General features: G+C 43.5%; 1 protein-coding gene across 1 annotated transcript in view; it reads right to left on the bottom strand.

Annotated features, from left to right (window-relative positions):
• Positions 1 to 19,017, bottom strand: part of HMGCLL1 (3-hydroxy-3-methylglutaryl-CoA lyase like 1) — a 140,513-nt gene that overhangs the window by 4,549 nt on the left and 116,947 nt on the right. The window contains exon 8 of the mRNA XM_074988884.1: positions 1,494 to 1,619. Within this exon, the coding sequence (XP_074844985.1) occupies positions 1,494 to 1,619 (126 nt within the window). The remainder of the gene's footprint in view (positions 1 to 1,493; positions 1,620 to 19,017) is intronic.

The following is a 19,017-nucleotide window of genomic DNA, read 5'->3' as shown; positions in this document are numbered from 1 at the left end:
AAAGTTTTGTGACCCGTGTTATAAAACCTTAGAACAGACTGGTTTCATATTGTCATGGGCTTTGCTGAACATTTTTGCTTCCATAATTCCCAAGGCCTTGCTGCATAAATCTTGCACGGACAAAGTGAGCATTTTGCCAAAGTAATAAGTGGAGAAATTGTTCCCTCTTTTGTGTTTTACAACATTAAGCTTTGGGATGGGTTTAAACCAGGGTGTTCTGAGTCTGAGCATCTCTGCAGATTACCAGTGGAAAGCAGGTTGTAAGATGCTAAATCATTTAGGGCTTTTATAGGACAAAACTCAGCATCTTAAACTTCCTCTGGAAACTAACTGAGAGAAACTGAAGTCCATGAAGAACAGGCACAATGTGCTTTTTGTTTGCACCACTACTTAAACAGAGAGGTGCAGTCTTCCCTGACTTTAGTTTGGGAACAGTCCCAAGACGTGGTAGAAGTCTCTGCCATGGATCTAAAGGCACATCATGTAGTCTAAGATGCCGGCGACAAAGGCATGGATAAGTGTATGAAAACAGCACCCGAAAGAAAATTTTGAAGCCATTTTCCCTCAGTTCAGACTGAAATAAAAAAGACACCCTTCAATCACAGGCTAATGCAGTTAGGACAGTTTGGGTACCATACTAGGCCTGAAACCAAAGTGATTGTGTTTTTATGCTATCATTTACACCTGGTTTCCAAAATCAAACTGGGTATCTTTTTGCTCTAGTCAGTAGAAATTCAGCATCTCAGACAGGACATACTGGTCTAGAGCTGGGGAGCAAGTTAATCTCGCCATCATGTAACTCACCTTTGTGAACATAATATGATGGTTTTACAGTGGCTTGAAGGGATACTGAATGATTTTGTGATCGCTGTAAATATTTGGCTGGTCAGTCCCCAGAATCATGTAAAACACGAATGCATTTTTCACATATGAAGCCAGGAGAGTGAATCTTCCCACTCGTCCCATAATCTCTTGGGACTGATCCACAGCTCCAGGAACATAAGAATGACCATACTGGGTCAGACCAAAGGTCCATCTTGCCCAGAATTCTGTCCTTTGACAGTGGCCAATGCCTGGTGCTTCAGAGGGAATGAACAAAACAGGTAATCATCAAGTGGTCCATCCACCGTCATGCATTCCCAGCTTCTGGCAAACAGACTCCCACTGATGTGAGTGAATTGGTATCTGACATTGGCCACTCTCAGCACACAGCATTCCAGGCCAGATGGACCTTTGGTCCAACTCAGGATGGTCATGCTTATGTTCATGGACCTGCTGTGAATGTAAGCTTCTGAGCTAATATTAGGGTTAGTCCTTCACGTTCAGCAGCTTCTCTCTCTTACCAGTGTGCTATATATGCCATTCAAGTGAGCTTCAGCTTCAAATTCCTGCAACAAATAGCTCCATATCAATACTATTATATTTGTCAAACACACTGTGACTGGCAGGCTTAAGAAATGTACATATGCTAACATGAATGTGAAACAGTTTACCGTATTGATCCCTAAACCATTCAGCATGTAAAGCACATCCTCTGTGGCTACGTTTCCAGTAGCACCTTTCGCATATGGACAGCCACCTAATCCAGCAACAGCAGAGTCCACAACACCAACACCCATCTGGAAAACAGTAACATAAAAATGCAACATTATCACATAGCGCGATCCACCAATTCCAGTGCTAACCAGCACATGGTAGTTGCAATTGGCAACGCAAGATAAAGGTGCTTTTTCAACCACTGGAATTTGTCCTTTAATTTAAATTCTAAATAGTGGGCCCAGACCCAATGTCCTTAATAGGGCAACGCTCTTTATGGGCTATTATTCAGGAGGTTCCGACCAGAGGCCAGAGTTGTGCCGTGCTTTTCAAACTTTTTGTGTTAGTAATCTCTTTCACATAGCAAGTCTCTGAGTGAGACCTCCCTCCCCCATATATTAAACTGAGGGTGGATTAATTTAAAGTAATGGGGATGCAGAACTGTCAGCCCCACAGACCTCACAGCTGACAGCTCCCCCATGTAATAACCTGTGCCCCTGTTCCCCCCCACAAGAGGTCACAACCCCCAGTTTGAGAACCTCTGGATTAGTGCAGGAGTCTGGCCAATAATAAAGTTACTGCAGGATGGAGAGGTTCAAGGTCACTTTTTTAACCACGAAAATAACAGTGTAACCTGCATCTGAACTATTGTGGCTTTGTGCATGTCAGTGGCTCCTAAAAGCTGGCCTTCAATGCCAGTAGGCAGATTAAGGTTTCATGGTCTCTGAACTACAGCAAGTGTGGGGACCCTCCAATTCCACTTCCTTCTCCTGTGGCCCTGCCCGTATTCCCAGCCCTTTTTGTCCTATCTCAATTCCCCCCAGATTGCCCCCATTCTGCGGTCCCCTTGCTGTGGCTCCAAGACTAGAGAAGCTCTGCCCACTCCCCCTATGGCCCCAGGCCACAGCAGGGAGTGCAAGCTCCATCGGCCCTGAGGCTGTGGCAGGTAGTAAAGCTCCTTCAGTCTTGGGACTGCAGCAGGGGGGTCTGGGTGCTGGAACTTCCCCCCTGCTACTCCCTGTATCTCTGCAGGTAAGATAGGTCAGAATGCTGGGCTGCCTTCTGCCCTGCTCACCTGGTGCATCTGCTGGAGAGTGCTGTCGGGGCATGGGAGACAAGATCTGACTTCCCACATTTTTCTTTCTTACAACAGAGCTGTCCCTAGCCTACAGGAGAAACTTCAATTGCTCTCTCACAAGTTCACCATAGGACTTGAAGCAGCCTTTGACACTGTAGCTGCCACATTTGCCAGCCTTCCACAGCCACCATTCATTTAGTGGCATTGGGAGTCATTCCAGTGAACCATCTCCTAGAGTTAGGCCCCTAAGGCTTTTCTCACAAAAAGCCAAGGCAGAAATAGACTCACCCACCACCTACAAAAGGTGTGTGTGTGGGGGGGGTAGTGTTAATACTTCTTATTGGACCAGCTTGTTTTGCTGAAAGAGACAAGTGTTTGAAATACACAGAGTTCTTCAGATCTGTACTCCAGAGTCCTCTCTATCTCTGTGGTCCAATGCCTGTTTAATGATTTATGTGTAACACTGACAGACCTGGGTTGCTGGACCCAGGGTTGGAACCTGTAAGCATAGGGTCTAAAGCCCTGGACTCTACCACGTGAGCTAAAGGTCAGCCGGCTCTCAGCTGAGGCTGTAGAGCAGAGACTTCACTCACCCCAGATGCAGTCTCAGTGCCTCTGGGTAGTACATATGCAATGTGGCATAGCATCAACAGACAAAATAGATGGAGAGCATCACCAAATAACCCTATAACCCAACTGTTGGGCTGAGAGATGCGCATTCAGCTCCTTGATCCAAATCAAACAGAGAAAAATTGAACCTGGGCTTCCTATGCTGTTGATGAATACTTGTATCACTGGGCTAACAGTTAAGCAGGGTGATGGGGAACACCCCACCCCCTCCAGTACACATGCTCTGTGGCAATCTCTCAGAAGATTTTATGGATTGAGGCCCCATGGATGAGCTAGTAAAGGGACTTTCTAGTCTGAGGAGCCAGCTTGGACTTCAGCATGAGCTAAATGGTGGGCTTCAAGACTGTGGTGGCTGTGCATGCTCACCAGCAGATGTTTAAATGCTGTGGGGACTTTTTTAGTAGAAAGGAGATCTCTAAGGACTTTTGGCACCTCTAAGCTTACACAGCAGGTGAGCAGGGGTTTAGAAGATCTGAATTCAGGTCTTAGGTGTCTACAGTGATAGTTTAGAGGTAGGTCCCAAAAGGCAGGGCTATTCATAAATCTTTTGAAAAGCTTCATGTAAAACAAAGCAGTTGAATTCCAGCTTCACACTCAAAACAAAACGCCTTGATGCAGCTCTACTGATGAATCCATGAGCAGTGCCCAAGAAAGAAAAAGAATAACTTGCTAACAGGTTTACCCCACATGCGTTGGCTGTTTTGCAGTGTATTTTCCAGAGTATGGACCTAATAACTTTTGGCTCACAGTTAAATACACATGCAAATGCTCAGCTTGAAGCATTAGAGAAAACCCAGTGTTTTAATGTGCCTAATTCTTTGTCTAGTGTACCTGGATGCCTCACTCCTCTGACCACTCGTAGTCATGGCTACACTCGATTACTTGTGTGCTAGCTCACTCTGTGCTCAGATGGGTCTGGCAATGAATCAATGAGCTTGGAATTACGTTCCCAGATTGAAGTGCTGATATCTCCAAACACTGATGCCATCCCAATACGTCACTGGTTCGAGCAAAGCATCAATTTGAAGCCAATTTGGATCTCCAATCTCCCATGAATGCTCTAACCACTGGACTAGTGTGATGTCCTATCCATTTCTACTGTTAAAATTGTTGCACTTATTGTAGAAAACTGAAGGCCCTGTTGCAGCTCTGCTCACAAGCAGAAGTTGGGCTGGAAGAAAGTTTGAGGCAGAAAACTATTGTAATATACCACCACAGAATATGGGCCAGGCCCTGTGCTGGCCAGGGCAGGAGCTTCACTGGGGGCAGGGCTGGGCCCCGCATTGGCCAGGGGAAAGCCTGAGAATAGAGAGGACGGGTGGGCAGAACTCCATTGGAGAGGGCTGGGCTAGGCCCCACACTGGCTGGAGAAGGGCCTGGGGCTGACACAGTGTGGGACAGGGGGGCTCTTTCGAGGGGCTGGGCCAGACCCCACACTGGTTTGGAGAGAGGCTGGCATGAAACTCTGTTGTGGGGCTGGGCCAGGCCCCATGCTGGCTGCAGGAAGGGTTGGGGATGACAAGGTGTTTGGGAAGCTCCACTGGGGGGCTGGGCCAGGCCCCATGCTGCGTGGGGGAAGGGCTGAGCCAGGGCAGGTGGCTCAATTGGCCGGGGGCTGTGCTAGGCCCTGCATGGGCCAGGTGACGAGCTGAGGCCAGCACAGTGCGGGGGTGGGGCATGGTAAGACCTTGCCCAGACAGACGGCTGGACACAGAAAAAAAAATATATATGATAATCAATCATTCCTTGGAGATAGAGGGGAAACAGTCCCCTCTGATGAGTGCATTGCCCACTGCACTGTAGACACGCTGCATTAGAGATTATATTTATGTGGCTGGCAGTGTACTGGAGTTTGTGAATCCCACTGTCAGACCCCTGATGCTCTCCATGCAGTGTACAGGAAACACGGGCCTCCAATGTCACCAACAGGTATGCCTTTCAGTGCTGAGTATGAGTCCTACTTATGGTTCTAATCATTAGCATTACTCAGTGGAATTCTCAGGCCCATGTTCAGCACCAAAGCTCCCCATGGCAACCTGGAATGGGAGCTGCCAGTGCTAATCAGGAAAGAAACGTCAAGGAGTTGGTACACTTGTGCATTCCATCCTGCCCCACTGACCTTTCTTTTGTAGCCATAAAACACTTTGAGTTCACGTCTACCTTGTTGTCACCCATCTCCTCGAAGTCACTTTCAACACTAGTTTTTACCTTAACCACGACCTTTATACTTTCTCCTCTTAGCCATTTTTTCCTACTATACCCTTCTCTTCTGGGTGTGGTTGGAACTTAGTCTACAGTTAAAAGAGTTGGCAGCATAACTATGACAGTAAGGGGTGATGTTTCTCCAATACACTTTTCCACCAAACGTCCCACTGTGGGTGCAGATATACTGTAGTAAGGCATTTTACACATGTATAGCTTGTTTTGCCTCAAATTGGAATAAGGTACATCAGTATGATCACTTTAATGCTTCATACTATCCACTCATAATCAAATACGCACATCTTTCAAGTGTAGCCACTGCTTTAAACATTTGGCGTGGACAATTATGTCAATTTAGATTAATGGCTACATTTGATACAAGTCTTTATATTAATGCTCTAAATATTATGATATGGTCAGACCAAAGGGCTGCTACTGAGTAGGGAAAAAGCAGCCCAAAAAGGGAGAAAGGCCTGCTAACTATGGGCAAAGGGCTGCAGGACAATTTGGAAAGGCTGGTGGGGAGCTAGCCCAGGCAGATAGAGGCCAGCTGATTCCACGTCAGGACTGTTGGAAGCCTTTAAAAGCCTCCCCAGTTAGGAGGAAGGGTGAGTGAAGGAGACAGACTATGAACTGGTGAATTACATGGAACAAACAGGAGTAGAATACAGTAGATACAGCAGGGGAGGGAGTCCCAGAAGGAGTGGCTGGATTCCCTAGCCCACAAACCAGATTCTAGTCTGAACTTCTGGCAAAGGGGAAAGCTGATGGCCCAAATTGTGACCAGGGAAAGAGGGGCCTGTGACACAATATATAGTGAGGATATGGTCCCTGGTCTTTAATGTATTATGTATAAAGAGCCTTTATAAATTGGCTTGGTAGAATTAGATTTTTATTTTTTTAAGTAATTTTGATGGATAATCTCAATGTTTATTTTTAGGCATTTACATTTAAATTGTCCATTTTTACATTTACATTTTACAGTTGTTCAAAATTATGGGTTTTAAGCACTTAAATTATTTTTATTTATTTAAATTTAAGGTTACCATACTTAAACTTTCAAAAAAGGGGGTACCCCTGAGCAGGAATGTATCTATAGCACTATCTACCAACTCATGCTGTATTAATACGTAATAGTGGCTATGTTTACACTAGGGTTTTGTCAGCAAAACTCACAGAGCATCTACACATAAAATGAGTTCTGTCGACAGAAACTGTCTATAAAAAGCCATGTAGATGCTCCGGGGGGGGGGGGCCTTATGTTGACAGAACAGATCGAAAAATCAATCCGTTTTTATGTGTAGATGTTATCTGTCAACAGAAGCTGTGTTGGAACGTCTCTTCCGACTCTAACTTCTGTAGATATGTGTTTTTAGTGTAGATGTAGCCAGTATGTGTAATACATTAACACAAAGTGAGTTGGTAGATTCTGATACAGACACACCCCCTCTCAGGGGTGTCCTCTTTTTTGAAAGTTCAGATATGATAACCCTATTTAAATTTTCAGTTTTGAGAAGTTACAGAATGGTCAGACAACTGAGTTGGGGAGTCAGACAATAATTGTGTGATGACAGTAGATATTGAGATTTAAAAAGTTCCTGCTTTATACTTGCTAAAACAGAAACTGTTAACTTTACATGCCAAAATATACCAAGCAGCTACCCTTAAATCAAACTCTAACAAAGTTCTCACACAGCATTCTTCTTATTTTGGCCTATCTGTAAACGTGTTAGGATGGATGGATATTTTTCATCTGTTTGTGTAGGAAAATTGAAGTTTACCAACATTTACAAATAAAAATGTAATCTTTCCAGCCCTATCTATAAACATCTCTAACAAGAGGTCTGTAAAACTAACAACAGTAGAATCAACAGCTGCATCCATCTGCTCTTGCGTTTTTTTTTTTGTTTGTTTTTGTGTTTTTTGAAAGGCAAGCAAATTAGATGTAGTTTCTGGCTCCCACACAGAATCACTGCAGATCATGATGTGAGTAATTAAATACACAGTGTTGGCCTGTGTTAGCTGACTTGGGCTTGGGCTGCAAAGCTATAAACTGTGATATACATATTCCAGTCTTGCAGGGATCTAGAGTTCTAGGACTGTGTAATGGGTCCAAGCCCAAATGTTTACTTTACAGTTTTAGAGCCCCATACTTCAAGCCTTGCGAGCCTGAATCAGCTGATATGGGCCAGCCACAGGTGGTTTAATTGTTGTGTAGATATGCCCTCTGACATCCATTCACAATATCTTGTGACAAAACATAGGCATAAATTTCACTCTGTTAAAAACTGAAGGTTGACTTTTTTTTTTTTTTTTTTTTTTGGTTAACAGTGCTGCAAATACTGTCCAAGTACACAGAGTCTGAAAGTATACCCAGCCGGTATCTTCTTAGTGAGCTTCGCATGTACTGCAAAACTGTTTGGCTTTTGATGCTCTGGCAAGACATATTGGTTTCCACAAGGAGGGCTGAAAGTGGATGTTCAATGTAAAACAAGGCCTCTTTCAGCAAATGCAAAATGCTTACTCTGCTATTATAGGAGGTAACGAGCTAAGGAACTCAAGCAATCTGATCATGCAGTTTTTGAAATATATTGGCTGTGGTTACACTACCAAATTTTGCTGAAGAAACCTGGTTTCGTCATCAAAAATAGTGGTGCATCCACACACAAAAAGGATTTGTCAATGGTACCTCAACAAAACCTGGCACATTCACCAACAACCTTCTGCCTCTCCCAAATGAGGAAGACCGCCTTTTGTCGACAGTTTCTGTCGACAAAAAAGCTGTGTGGATGCTCCAGGGGGGTTTTCCCTCGAGAGACAGGTCATTCAGAACAATGGGCAACTCTGTCTGCTGTGCGTTCGCCTGCCTGTTTTGTTGAGAGAGAGGCCAGGTATACATGACTCAGTGTTATTGATCACTGATGCCTGAATGGGTTTCAAAACAAAAAGCAGTCAAGTAGCACTTTAAAGATGAGCAAAATAGTTTGTTAGGTGAGCTTTTGTGGGACAGACCGGCTTCCTCAGACCATAGTCAGACCAGAACAGACTCAATATTTAAGGCACAGAGAACCAAAAACAGTAGGCAAGGAGGACAAATCAGAAAAAGATAATCAAGGTGAGCAAATCAGAGAGTGGAGGGGTGGGGGGGAGGTCAAGAATTAGATTAAGCCAAATATGCAGACGAGCCCCTATAGTGACAGAGACCAAAAACTACAAGATCTTTACCAAATATTCATAAACCTGAATTACCCACCAGGAGAAGTAAAAAAAACAAATTGACAGGGCCAGACGAATACCCAGACACTAGCTACTCCAAGGTCAGCCCAAAAAAGCCAAGAACAGAACACCACTGGTCATCACCTACAGCCCTCAACTCAGACCACTGCAACGAATTATTAAAGACCTACAACCTATCCTTAATCAGGATGCAACACTCCAGAAGGCCCTGGGTGACATGCCTGTTCTCTCCTACAGGCAACCTCCCAACCTTATGAAGATCCTCACTAACAGCCACAGTCTATAACCCAGGAATAGCAGTCCTGGAACCTTTCCCTGCAACAAAGCCTGCTGCCAGCTTTGTCCACATATCTTCTCTGGAAATACCATCACTGGACCTAACCAGGTTACTCACAGAATCACAGGCACTTTCTCATGCTCCTCTACTAACATCATATATGCCATCATGTGCCAACAATGCCCAGATGCTTTGTATATTGGACAGACTTCTAACTCCCTTAGACAAAGGGTTAATGGGCACAAAACAGACATCAAAACACTCCAGACACACAAACCAGTTAGTCAACATTTTAGTGGAATGGGGCGTTCTATTAATGACCTAAAGGTATGTGTGTTACTGAAAAAGAATTTTTGCACCATTCTGGAAAGGGAAGCAGCCGAGCTGGCTTTTATATTCAAATTCGGCACATTAACACATGGTTTAAACCGGAACGGGAACTTTCTGAGTCATTATAGGGGCTCATCTACGTACCTGGCTTAATCTAATTCTTGACCTCCCCCGCCACCCCTCCACCCTCTGATTTGCTCACCTTGATTATCTTTTTCTGATTTGTCCTCCTTGCTTACTGTTTTTGGTTCTCTGTGCCTTAAATATTGAGTCTGGTCTGGTCTGTCTATGGTCTGAAGAAGTGGGTCTGTCCCACGAAAGCTCACCTAATAAACTATTTTGCTAGTCTTTAAAGTGCTACTTGACTCGATATTGTTTTGATAGTGATTGTTTTGATAGCACGGCTTCCTCTCTGTTACTGAATGGGTTTGAAGGTTTCTGCATGATTGACTGTAGTGTCCCAGCCTTTCAAATATTAATATGTTGCTGTAAGATATTGATATATGGTTATATCACACTTAGAAATGAGGCAACCTCAAGTCCAACCGTTGAAAAATCATGGGTCTGGGTCTTACTAAACAAAGAGATTTAAAACCACAAGATTTTGTAAATGTTTTCAAAGTTGTCACTGCAACAAAAAGAGTTTGTACTATTATTTTAAATGAAAGCTGAGATTCACGATCACCTTGGTCTAGCAATAAGCTTTTAAGAAAACTATCTAATATTACAAGACTATTGATAATATAATGATATATATTGGCACAATTTAAGGCAGAGTGAAATGCCCAAAAATTGCACACGAACTTTGTGGCAGAGTCAGTAACTGAATTTCCACATGCTTGTCTAGTACCCTACCCATTTTCCACCTGGGAAATGCCTAAGAACATAAGAACATAAGAATGGCTATTAGTGGGTCAGACCAAATGTCCATCTAACCCAGTATCCTGTCTGCCGACAGTGGCCAATGCCAGGTGCCCCGGGGGGCGGGGGGACCAAAGACAATGATCAAGCAACTTATCTCCTGCCATCCATCTCCAGCCTCTGACAAACAGAGGCCAGGGACACCATTCCTACACCCTGCCTAATAGCATTTTATGGACCCAACCTCCATGAATTTATCTAGCTCTTCTTTGAACTCTCATTGGTTACAGAAAGCATTTGGCACAAACAAACAAACAAAGGAAATGCAACTCTACTGCCAGCATTTTCGCCAAGTAAGAATTTAACATGTAGAGATCAAGATGGGTTCTGCCCTTGTTGGCATTCCAGCATAATGTGGGGCTCCTCAGGCTTTGGGGAAAAAGGGCATATCCTGCTGAGAGCAGAATCAGGGAGCAGCAGCTCTGATATGACATGTTTCCATGTATCAATAGAGTACTTCCAAGCTGTAGCCATACAATATCTTCCCACTACAGACCAGCTTTTGCCTCCCCTCTAAGGTGCCTCAGAGCACACAGGGCACTGAACAGCAGTTAAACAGCACAGTCTTTGATGCCTTCCTAAAGGGGCCCAGATGTGCTGGCTCATCGTGACCCTGAGGAACTGAAAACACAGATAGAGGGCTAGCAGGCTAACCGTTAATGAAGGGCCTCAGAGAACTGCCCTTAGCTGGCATCAATGGATTTGATGCGCCCACACAGCCATCCCAGAAGAGAAATCTCCGCCCTTGCACAAGAATGTCCTGTACTCCCAAATTGCTTATCTCCTGTCTTACAAGTGCAAATTAAGTAAGAATTGCCCTTGTAAAAACTGGTGTCACAAAAGACAGACCAGTACAATCTGACACCATAGATAAGAAAGAGAAGACGTGACCCAGGGGGTATAAAGATGGGCCCAGCAGCACTCTGACGCTGAGTGCATTCCCACCAATTACCTGCTGGTCGGGCCAGGTGATTGCCTACCGAGATCCGCAACTGGGGACGCCCAACCTCGTGTTCGTCTTTCCGCTGAATTGAGTGACCGATCCTGGCTTGGCCACGCTGGTATCAAGAGATGCAAGGAGGGTAAGATATACCCATATTAGGGAGGGTAAGACGTACCCATATTAAGGTCTCCTTTTGGTGCGCACAGTAAAAGAATTAGAGCTCTATAGATAGATGCTGTTGCATTAAGACGTCGTGGTATTGAATTGTAAAGTAACCTGTTAACACCTGTACTCTGCTAGCATAAAAAAGTAGACAGTAGCCTTTTGTAACTGCATGCTTATAACTGTAGCTTAATAAACTTGTAACTAGTTAAGATCTAAGCCTGACTGCTGTTACTCTCTATCACTGTAACACAGCCAGCACAAAAAAAAAGAACTTTAACCATTTGGTTACCACAGCCTGGCCATAGGTGAGAGTGCTAGGAGCTCCCTGCTCTAGCAGTAAAAGACTTGGGTGTTTAGGACCCTGCAACATCCATCAGCTTGGCCCAGGCTGCCCGCTGCGAAGGAGCCCTGTGCTCTAGCAGTTAAAGACTTGGATGGTAACAAGGGCATAGTTGGTACCTCATCGCACATTACCCGGCCACCGGCTAACACAAGCATAAGCCTTTTCAGTAGCTAATATTGCTATAGCTCCCTTCTGTCATTTCTATGTAGTTATAGGGGACAGCAATTTAGTAGTACTCCCAACGAAGCTAGGATGTCAGGAAGCTGGCTTAAAGAACAAAGGGAATCACTTTGCATGCTGAAAAGTTATTTATCTGGTTTCCGGGCTACCAAAGGTTTCTGAGAACTGGTAAATCACTTATTCTCTAAAAAGAAATCATGCCATGACAGCCTCACAGAGTTGTCTGGCTGATTTTGTTTCCCTTCCATGTATTTTGTTTCAATAGGAAAAGAGCAGTTAAGCAACAGATACTATTTTAGCATTTCAGCAATTTAAACAGCTCTTTAAAAGCACAAAGCAAAACAGTGGGACTTTGCATCTCTTCTTGTGGCAAAAGCTTTCAGTTGCTGGTTCTTCCCTTGGCTTCTTTTTTTCTCTCTCTGCTGTGATACTAATGCTTATGTTTGGCCAAGAAAATAATGCATTCAAATGTGAAACCCAATATGCCACTGACCACATGGTGTCACTGCTACATTAAAATCTATAAAATTACTGTTTCCATCACTTATGAAAAATTCATGCATTCAGCAACAAAATTAAACTTAATATTTAACAAAAGCATGGGAAACAATTCTACAAGACATTGGTCAATATGTCAGTTACATTTTAACCTCTTTCACACTTCTTTTCATATAGCGTCTGACCCATTATTATAGGCAAACCTGTCGATACATAGTTCAGGGTGCCTAATACTTTAAATTACAAAACCTTATTTTCAGCTACTCTTTACTTTTTCTGTCTTTAAACTCTGTAGCTGAAATTCTTCACACCAAGTCTTTGCCTCAGCCTGAACTGTTTGGGAAAGTTTCAGTAAAAATAGGTTCCACCCTTTCAGAGAATGAGGTAAGGAAAAATATGAGGTTTTGCTAATATAAAATATTTCTTAAAGGTATACGATTTGGAGAAGGAACTTGAAACATGTGGTGGTCCTGGTATCAGAGAGATGCCTTTTATTTTGTCTTTGAAAATCTGCAGAGATTGGGCCAAGTTAGATACCCTTGAAAATTACCATTTGATTATTACAGATTGATTACAATTTGACAGCTCTGGATAGATTCCATCTGCATTGGGAGTACTCCAGCCCAAAACAGTAAGGACTTGGCAAGTATTTCCTTACAATTGCTGTAGAGCAAATAGTTTTGAAGCCCACTGGTACACCTTGTCTCATCTCCCTCAAACAGCTGGTCTACTTGGAAGATAACTGCCTACTTCTACTACCAGTTACCATTAGCAGCAGTGGTAGAAGTCTGTACGATGGGTCTAAAGGCTGCAATGCTTCTGATGTCCTATAGGTGGAGACAGAGATCAATATGGATTCTATGGAATGGGCTTTTTGTATTCAGTTTGCTTTTTAAGAATCTTGAAAATGGCATACAACCCCTGCCTCACATTATATAAGCATTAACCTTACGAAGTCAAGCACTCAGTAAATTAGCAAACACAATATCAAAGCTGCAAGTGCAGACCTAATGCATTCCCCATGTGAGTATGCACTGTGATACAGTCTTTAATTACAAATTGTGGCAGACTATTTTGTTAAGAAGATCCTGCCTTGTTCACCTGCTTCCTTCCTACTGTGCAGAACAGAGCATTTATGGCTGCTTCCTTGCCAGGCAATGAGAACACTAGGAAGCCTGTAAGACTACCAGGAGATATCATAGCTTAGGGCGGAGGTAGCAGAGGATAAAAGACACACACCCAAAGGGGTTTCCCTTACTTAAAGAACAGCTAAGGGCAGCCATGGGACCCTCTATCCCCACTTTCATGTCAGCCAAAGAAAATAAGCTCTGAAGATGTTTTTGAGGAGTGGGATTGGACTGAGGAGGATCATTTAAACTCAGGTGAGGATCAATTTGTTGAGGGTAGTCTTGGTAAAGGATAACTTTGCTGAGACAGCAGGAAGAGCACAAACAACAGCCGAGCTTGATGGGGATCAAACTGGTGGTGGAAACAGAATCAGCCAACTGAAGGGTCTTGCAGAAAGACTGAGGGCGTGTCAGACATACTAGAACAAGGGTGTTGGCTAGGTAGGATGCATTAAGTGATGTGTGCAGAGAATGGATTGAGAGGAGGGTAGGGCCACAAGGATGAGTTGGTTGGGATGCAGGCTGCAGAGGTGGGACTGAGCTGTGGGGATAGGACATTTATGGTGAACTTTAAGTGGATGTGGCAGGCTTGGTGGAGAAGAGTGTAAATAAAAATGAATGGTGGGGCAGAGTGTGAGGAAGAAGGGTGATATGGAGGCCTGAATATCGCAAAATCGTAAATTGAGGGCAAATATTAGATTAGACACAGATGTGGGGTAGTAGATACAGAAGCAACTCTACGGGAACTTTAGATAGCAGCTACAGAGAAGTGATTACTTAGGGGCACAGACCATGGGGTGTGAGCCAGAGAATGTACTGGGGAATGCTGGTGGGCAGAGGGTGGCCAGCTTGTCCTTGTGCACAGAGGGTGGGTGGGGCAGATAATTTATTCTATTACAAAATGAAATTTTTCTGGAAAAAAGGGGTGACAGCATAGAATTAATCAGGAGAGAATGGATGGAGAATCAAATGTGTGGCTTATAGACAGTGAAATAAACTGGAGAGGCTTTGGTGCAGGGCAGGTGATTAACTTCTCTCTATAAGAACGATCTCCTGAGATACACCAGCTGATATACATATTATATTATAGTCACACAGATAAATAAAACATTTCTTTACACAATGCACAGTCAACCTGTGGAACTCATGATCAGGAGATATTATGAAAGCCAAAAGTATAACTGTGTTAAAAAATTAGGTAAGTGAATTGAGGATAGCTCAATGGCTGTGAGCCAAAATGGTCAGGGGGCAAACTCATACTATGGAAACAGAGAGGAAGCCGTGCTAGTCTATACACTATCGAAATAAAAAGCAGTCAAGTAGCACTTTAAAGACTAGCAAAATAGTTTATTAGGTGAGCTTTCGTGGGACAGACCCACTTCTTCAGACTTCTGGTCTGGCTATGGTCTGAAGAAGTGGGTCTGTCCCATGAAAGCTCACCTAATAAACTATTTTGCTAGTCTTTAAAGTGCTACTTGACTGCTTTTTGTTTTCATACTATGGAGTGTATGTAGTCTCTGATTGTCAGAAGCTGCAAGTAGATGACAAGGGTTGGATCACTTGATAGTTGCCCTGTTCATTCCATCTGAAACATCTGGCACAGGCCATTTCTGGAAGATAAGATATAGCAATACAGGGTCCATTGGTCTGACCCAGTATGGCCTTTTTATGTTCTTGTATATGGTGCCAAAATATCATGTACACTGCATTCCTCACAATCAGACCATAATACCAAATGTTAATTCTAAACTCATCGTCACACATGTTATACATCATTGACAAATAACTACATGATGTGTTGGTTTCCTATGAAGTTGTTTGAGGCGAAAGCTAAGGTCTTAACTTGAAGTCTGACTGTGAGGAATGTGTGTGAGAGTTAACGTGTATTAAAGAAAGGATACATTAACTTGATATTTCCTTTCTTATAAGGGTTTATATAGGTAGGTGCTTCCTTAAGCATCCTTAATGATTCTTTTAATTTATGGGAAATTCCTCATTTTTAAAATGGTGTATACCAGTTAAATATGATAAATAGACCATATTTTGAAAATATTATAGTTTACACCTTCATATAGGATAGAAATTTCAATATGCAAAGCATGCCAAATGCATAGTTTTGGTTTGTAATTGTATATTAAAGAGAAGAAACTTTTCCCTTTACATTGCCTTTGTAAGGTGAAAAATATAACGAGTAGCATAGACTGTGACAGTTTAAATATGTAGCAATGATTGTGTAAAAAAGGACCGGAAAGTATAGCAGTACTTGTTCATTTCATAATACGGTTATCACAATACTGTACCATCAGGATATCCAAAAGAATGAAGTGAGACTACATTGCAGCCAGAGACCTCACACATCAGCACCTGCTACCCTTAAAGCCTGTGCCACCACCACAGACAGCACAAAAGCATTTCCTGATTTTAACTTCCACTCTGTTTTGTAAGCCAACTGCCACACAGCTAGTAAGGAGAGGACGACCCTCACCACAGACACATGACTGACCTGGGCTGGCCTCTCACAGTAGAACCAGTAGTTTCATGAGGGTAGGCATGGCCCTGAAAACCCATACAACACAGGAACAACTTGGTGGCTTGCAAATCCACTGGGTGTGGCCTGAGGATTGCTCAGCAGGTGTCCACTGACTGAGGGAACTGGTGGCATGACTTCAGGAATAATATTGGACTTATCCAGTAGCCTAATGATGCCAGCTGGCTCCAGGCCCTCTTCTTCCATGTTGTTTCCCCACTGCAGATTTCATACCAAGTCCCCTGTTGGACTGATGTGATGGTAGTCATGCCTGACAGCAAAAATGGTCATGTACCTTCTTGTAACTATTCTTCCAGATGCATTGATCATGTCCATTCCAATGTCCACTCAAGCACATGGTAGCTGGAAAACTTTTCCCCTAACAGCTAGCCGGAGGGTTGGTCTGGGTGTCTCCCGGAGTGGCGCCTCCACAATGTCCAATATAGAATCCTGCTAATCTGCTCCGTCACCTTTTTGCCTGTTACTCTGACAGAGGAAGACGGCAGGTATTGGAACAAACACATCTCATAGAATGAGAGTTATCAGTAGGTACATAACTGTTTTTTCTAATTTGAGTGTTTGTTCATGTGCATTATAATCAAAAGACTCACAAGCCCTAGTTAGGAGATGCAGTCGAAGTTCTGCACTGATTGGAGAACTGCCTCACTGAATGCCATGTCATCCCTCACTTGACTGGTAATAGTGCAGCATGTGGCCAAGGTGTGTAGAGATGGCAAGCTCATTCATACAGGGATATTAATCACTTACCTGCACCAAACCTTCTCCAGTTGTTTCAACAGAGAGCGAGTGCCCATTCTCCTCAGCAGTCTCTTTCTCCTTTGTGGGAAGAACAGCACTGTGATGTGCATAAGGGCCTGTGTGGCACAGAATGCCTTCAACATCAAAGGGAGCTGCAGCTTTCTGCTTGAAAGCGGCAATGAGGCAGGTTGCAGACACATCCACCAGCTGTCAGCAGGAATTGACACAAGAACTTCCAAAGGCACACTGGTCATGGTGTGGCCTTGTTTGGCTCTCAACTCCCTGTAGTTCAAAGTGGGAGAGAGAGACTCCTGTCATGCCTCTTCTTTATCGGAGGCAATAGGGACTGAGAGAGTGCCTGCGTATCAGCTGGGGATCTCTTGGCATAGTTGCTCAGAACTCGGACATCTTGTCCTTACTTGTTGCCAGGCCAGCTGACAGCACCAGAGTGCTCTGCACTGAGGACGACAGCCTCAGCGCTGGGTCTGAAGACCCCAGGCCTGATTACAGTTGAAGAGCTGCTTCCACCAGGATCACCTTCAGACACTGAGCTTTGTCTTTCAAAGTCCTAGATCTGAAGGTCTTGCAAACTGAGCAGCGACTCCTCTGATGACTCTTGCCCAGACACTTCAAGCACAAATTGTGGAGGTCGCTCCTGAGCATGCACTTGCTGCAGGCTGGACAGGCTTTGAAGCTGGGCAGTGACCTATGCATGCCCCAGTGTCAGAGACTTCAGGGAGGGGAAGTGACCTTCTCAAAGACCCAAATCCAACAACTAACAACTATACTCAGAGGTGAAAGTAAGTGAGTGTGCCATGATATGTGTAGCTCCAGCAAGAACTGGCTGAGCTGCGGCAAAAGGCAGCAGGAAGCTATTTAAAGAGCTAGCAGGGACCTGGCTTGCAATACAACAATAACTGTAAAAGTATTAAGTTACTTTTACCCCTGAGTCTAACTACAAATGAACTGCAACTATTAACTATTCACAACAGCCTGGAACAGCTAACTGCTAGCACATTCACTGACGACAAGCACAGAGAGGTTCCACCTGTCCTGGGAGGTAAGAAGCAATTGGGGAGGAGGTGGATCAGCAGGGCTCTATATTGGATGCCACAGAGGCACCAGGGGACACTCAGACCAACCCTGAAGCTAACTGCAAGGAGAAAAAACTCTTACAGGTACCATACACAAGCGTGCACACATCTGAGTGGAATGCACATGACCAAACACAATGAAAAAATCAGGAATTCAGCTCCACTCTGCACTACGTCCAATAGTGTTACTAGCACGTGCAAGGAGTTTCCGAGGCAGCAGTGCAGTTTGGAAGCCTTCCTCTCTTTCTCTTGGATGAACAGATACTCACCTATGTCTCCTTGACTTGTGCATTGTACAATCATTTCTGGTATTTCCACTTCACCAGGGCATGCTGACAAAGCAATGGAAGAGGTCCATTTGGTCCTGCAGATAACGGAGATACCCAAGTTCTATCTTACCCTCCCTAGGTGGTGTCTGTTGGAGTACTTAAGCTCCCTAGCTAATATGAAGGAAGCAATGGTACATCAGCGGTCTGATATAAGAAAAGCAGGTAAGTATCTCAGTCCTGCTGCTGGTTTTCTAACATCAGAGGTAAGTAACCAAAGGAATGAGGCAATGCTTTATTGAGTATTACAGGAAATAAACAATACTAGGTAGGTAACTCAACAATAGAGCCAGATTATGTTTTAGACTGAGGAAGTCATTCAGTATTCTGCCACTATATTGTCTTTGTATGAATGAGACAATGGGATGACAAGCCATAAGAACCAAATTCAAGCTTTTTCTCTTGTAATTCAAAACATGTTGGCTATGTCTACACTTGTTACAATGAAGGAAATCAGAAATGCAAATGAAGCACTGATTTACAAAACATACTCTTCATTTGCATCTCTTTTCGAAAGAGAGTCTTCTGAAAGAAAAAAAGCAGTGTAGATGTGGCTCTTTCAAAAATAAACCCTCTTTTCAAAACAACCTTTATTTCTATTACTTATAAAAAATTTAGGAATAAGGGTTCTTTCGAAAACAGGGTTTATTTTAGAAAAAGCCACATCTACACTGCTTTTTCCTTTCAAACGAATCTCTTTCGAAAAGACATTGTGGAAATGAAGCATTAGATATGTAAATCAGTGATTCATTTGCATTCCTCTTTTGAAAGAGGAATGCAAGTGTAGATGTAGCCATTTGTTTTTATTATAACAGAAGGATCTATTTTTTGTATCCTCCCCCTG

This window comes from Carettochelys insculpta, chromosome 3 (genome assembly GCF_033958435.1).
Source record: "Carettochelys insculpta isolate YL-2023 chromosome 3, ASM3395843v1, whole genome shotgun sequence".
Taxonomy (NCBI): domain Eukaryota; kingdom Metazoa; phylum Chordata; order Testudines; family Carettochelyidae; genus Carettochelys; species Carettochelys insculpta.
Note: the sequence above shows the minus strand (reverse complement) of the source record. Positions and strands in the feature narration are given on the sequence as shown.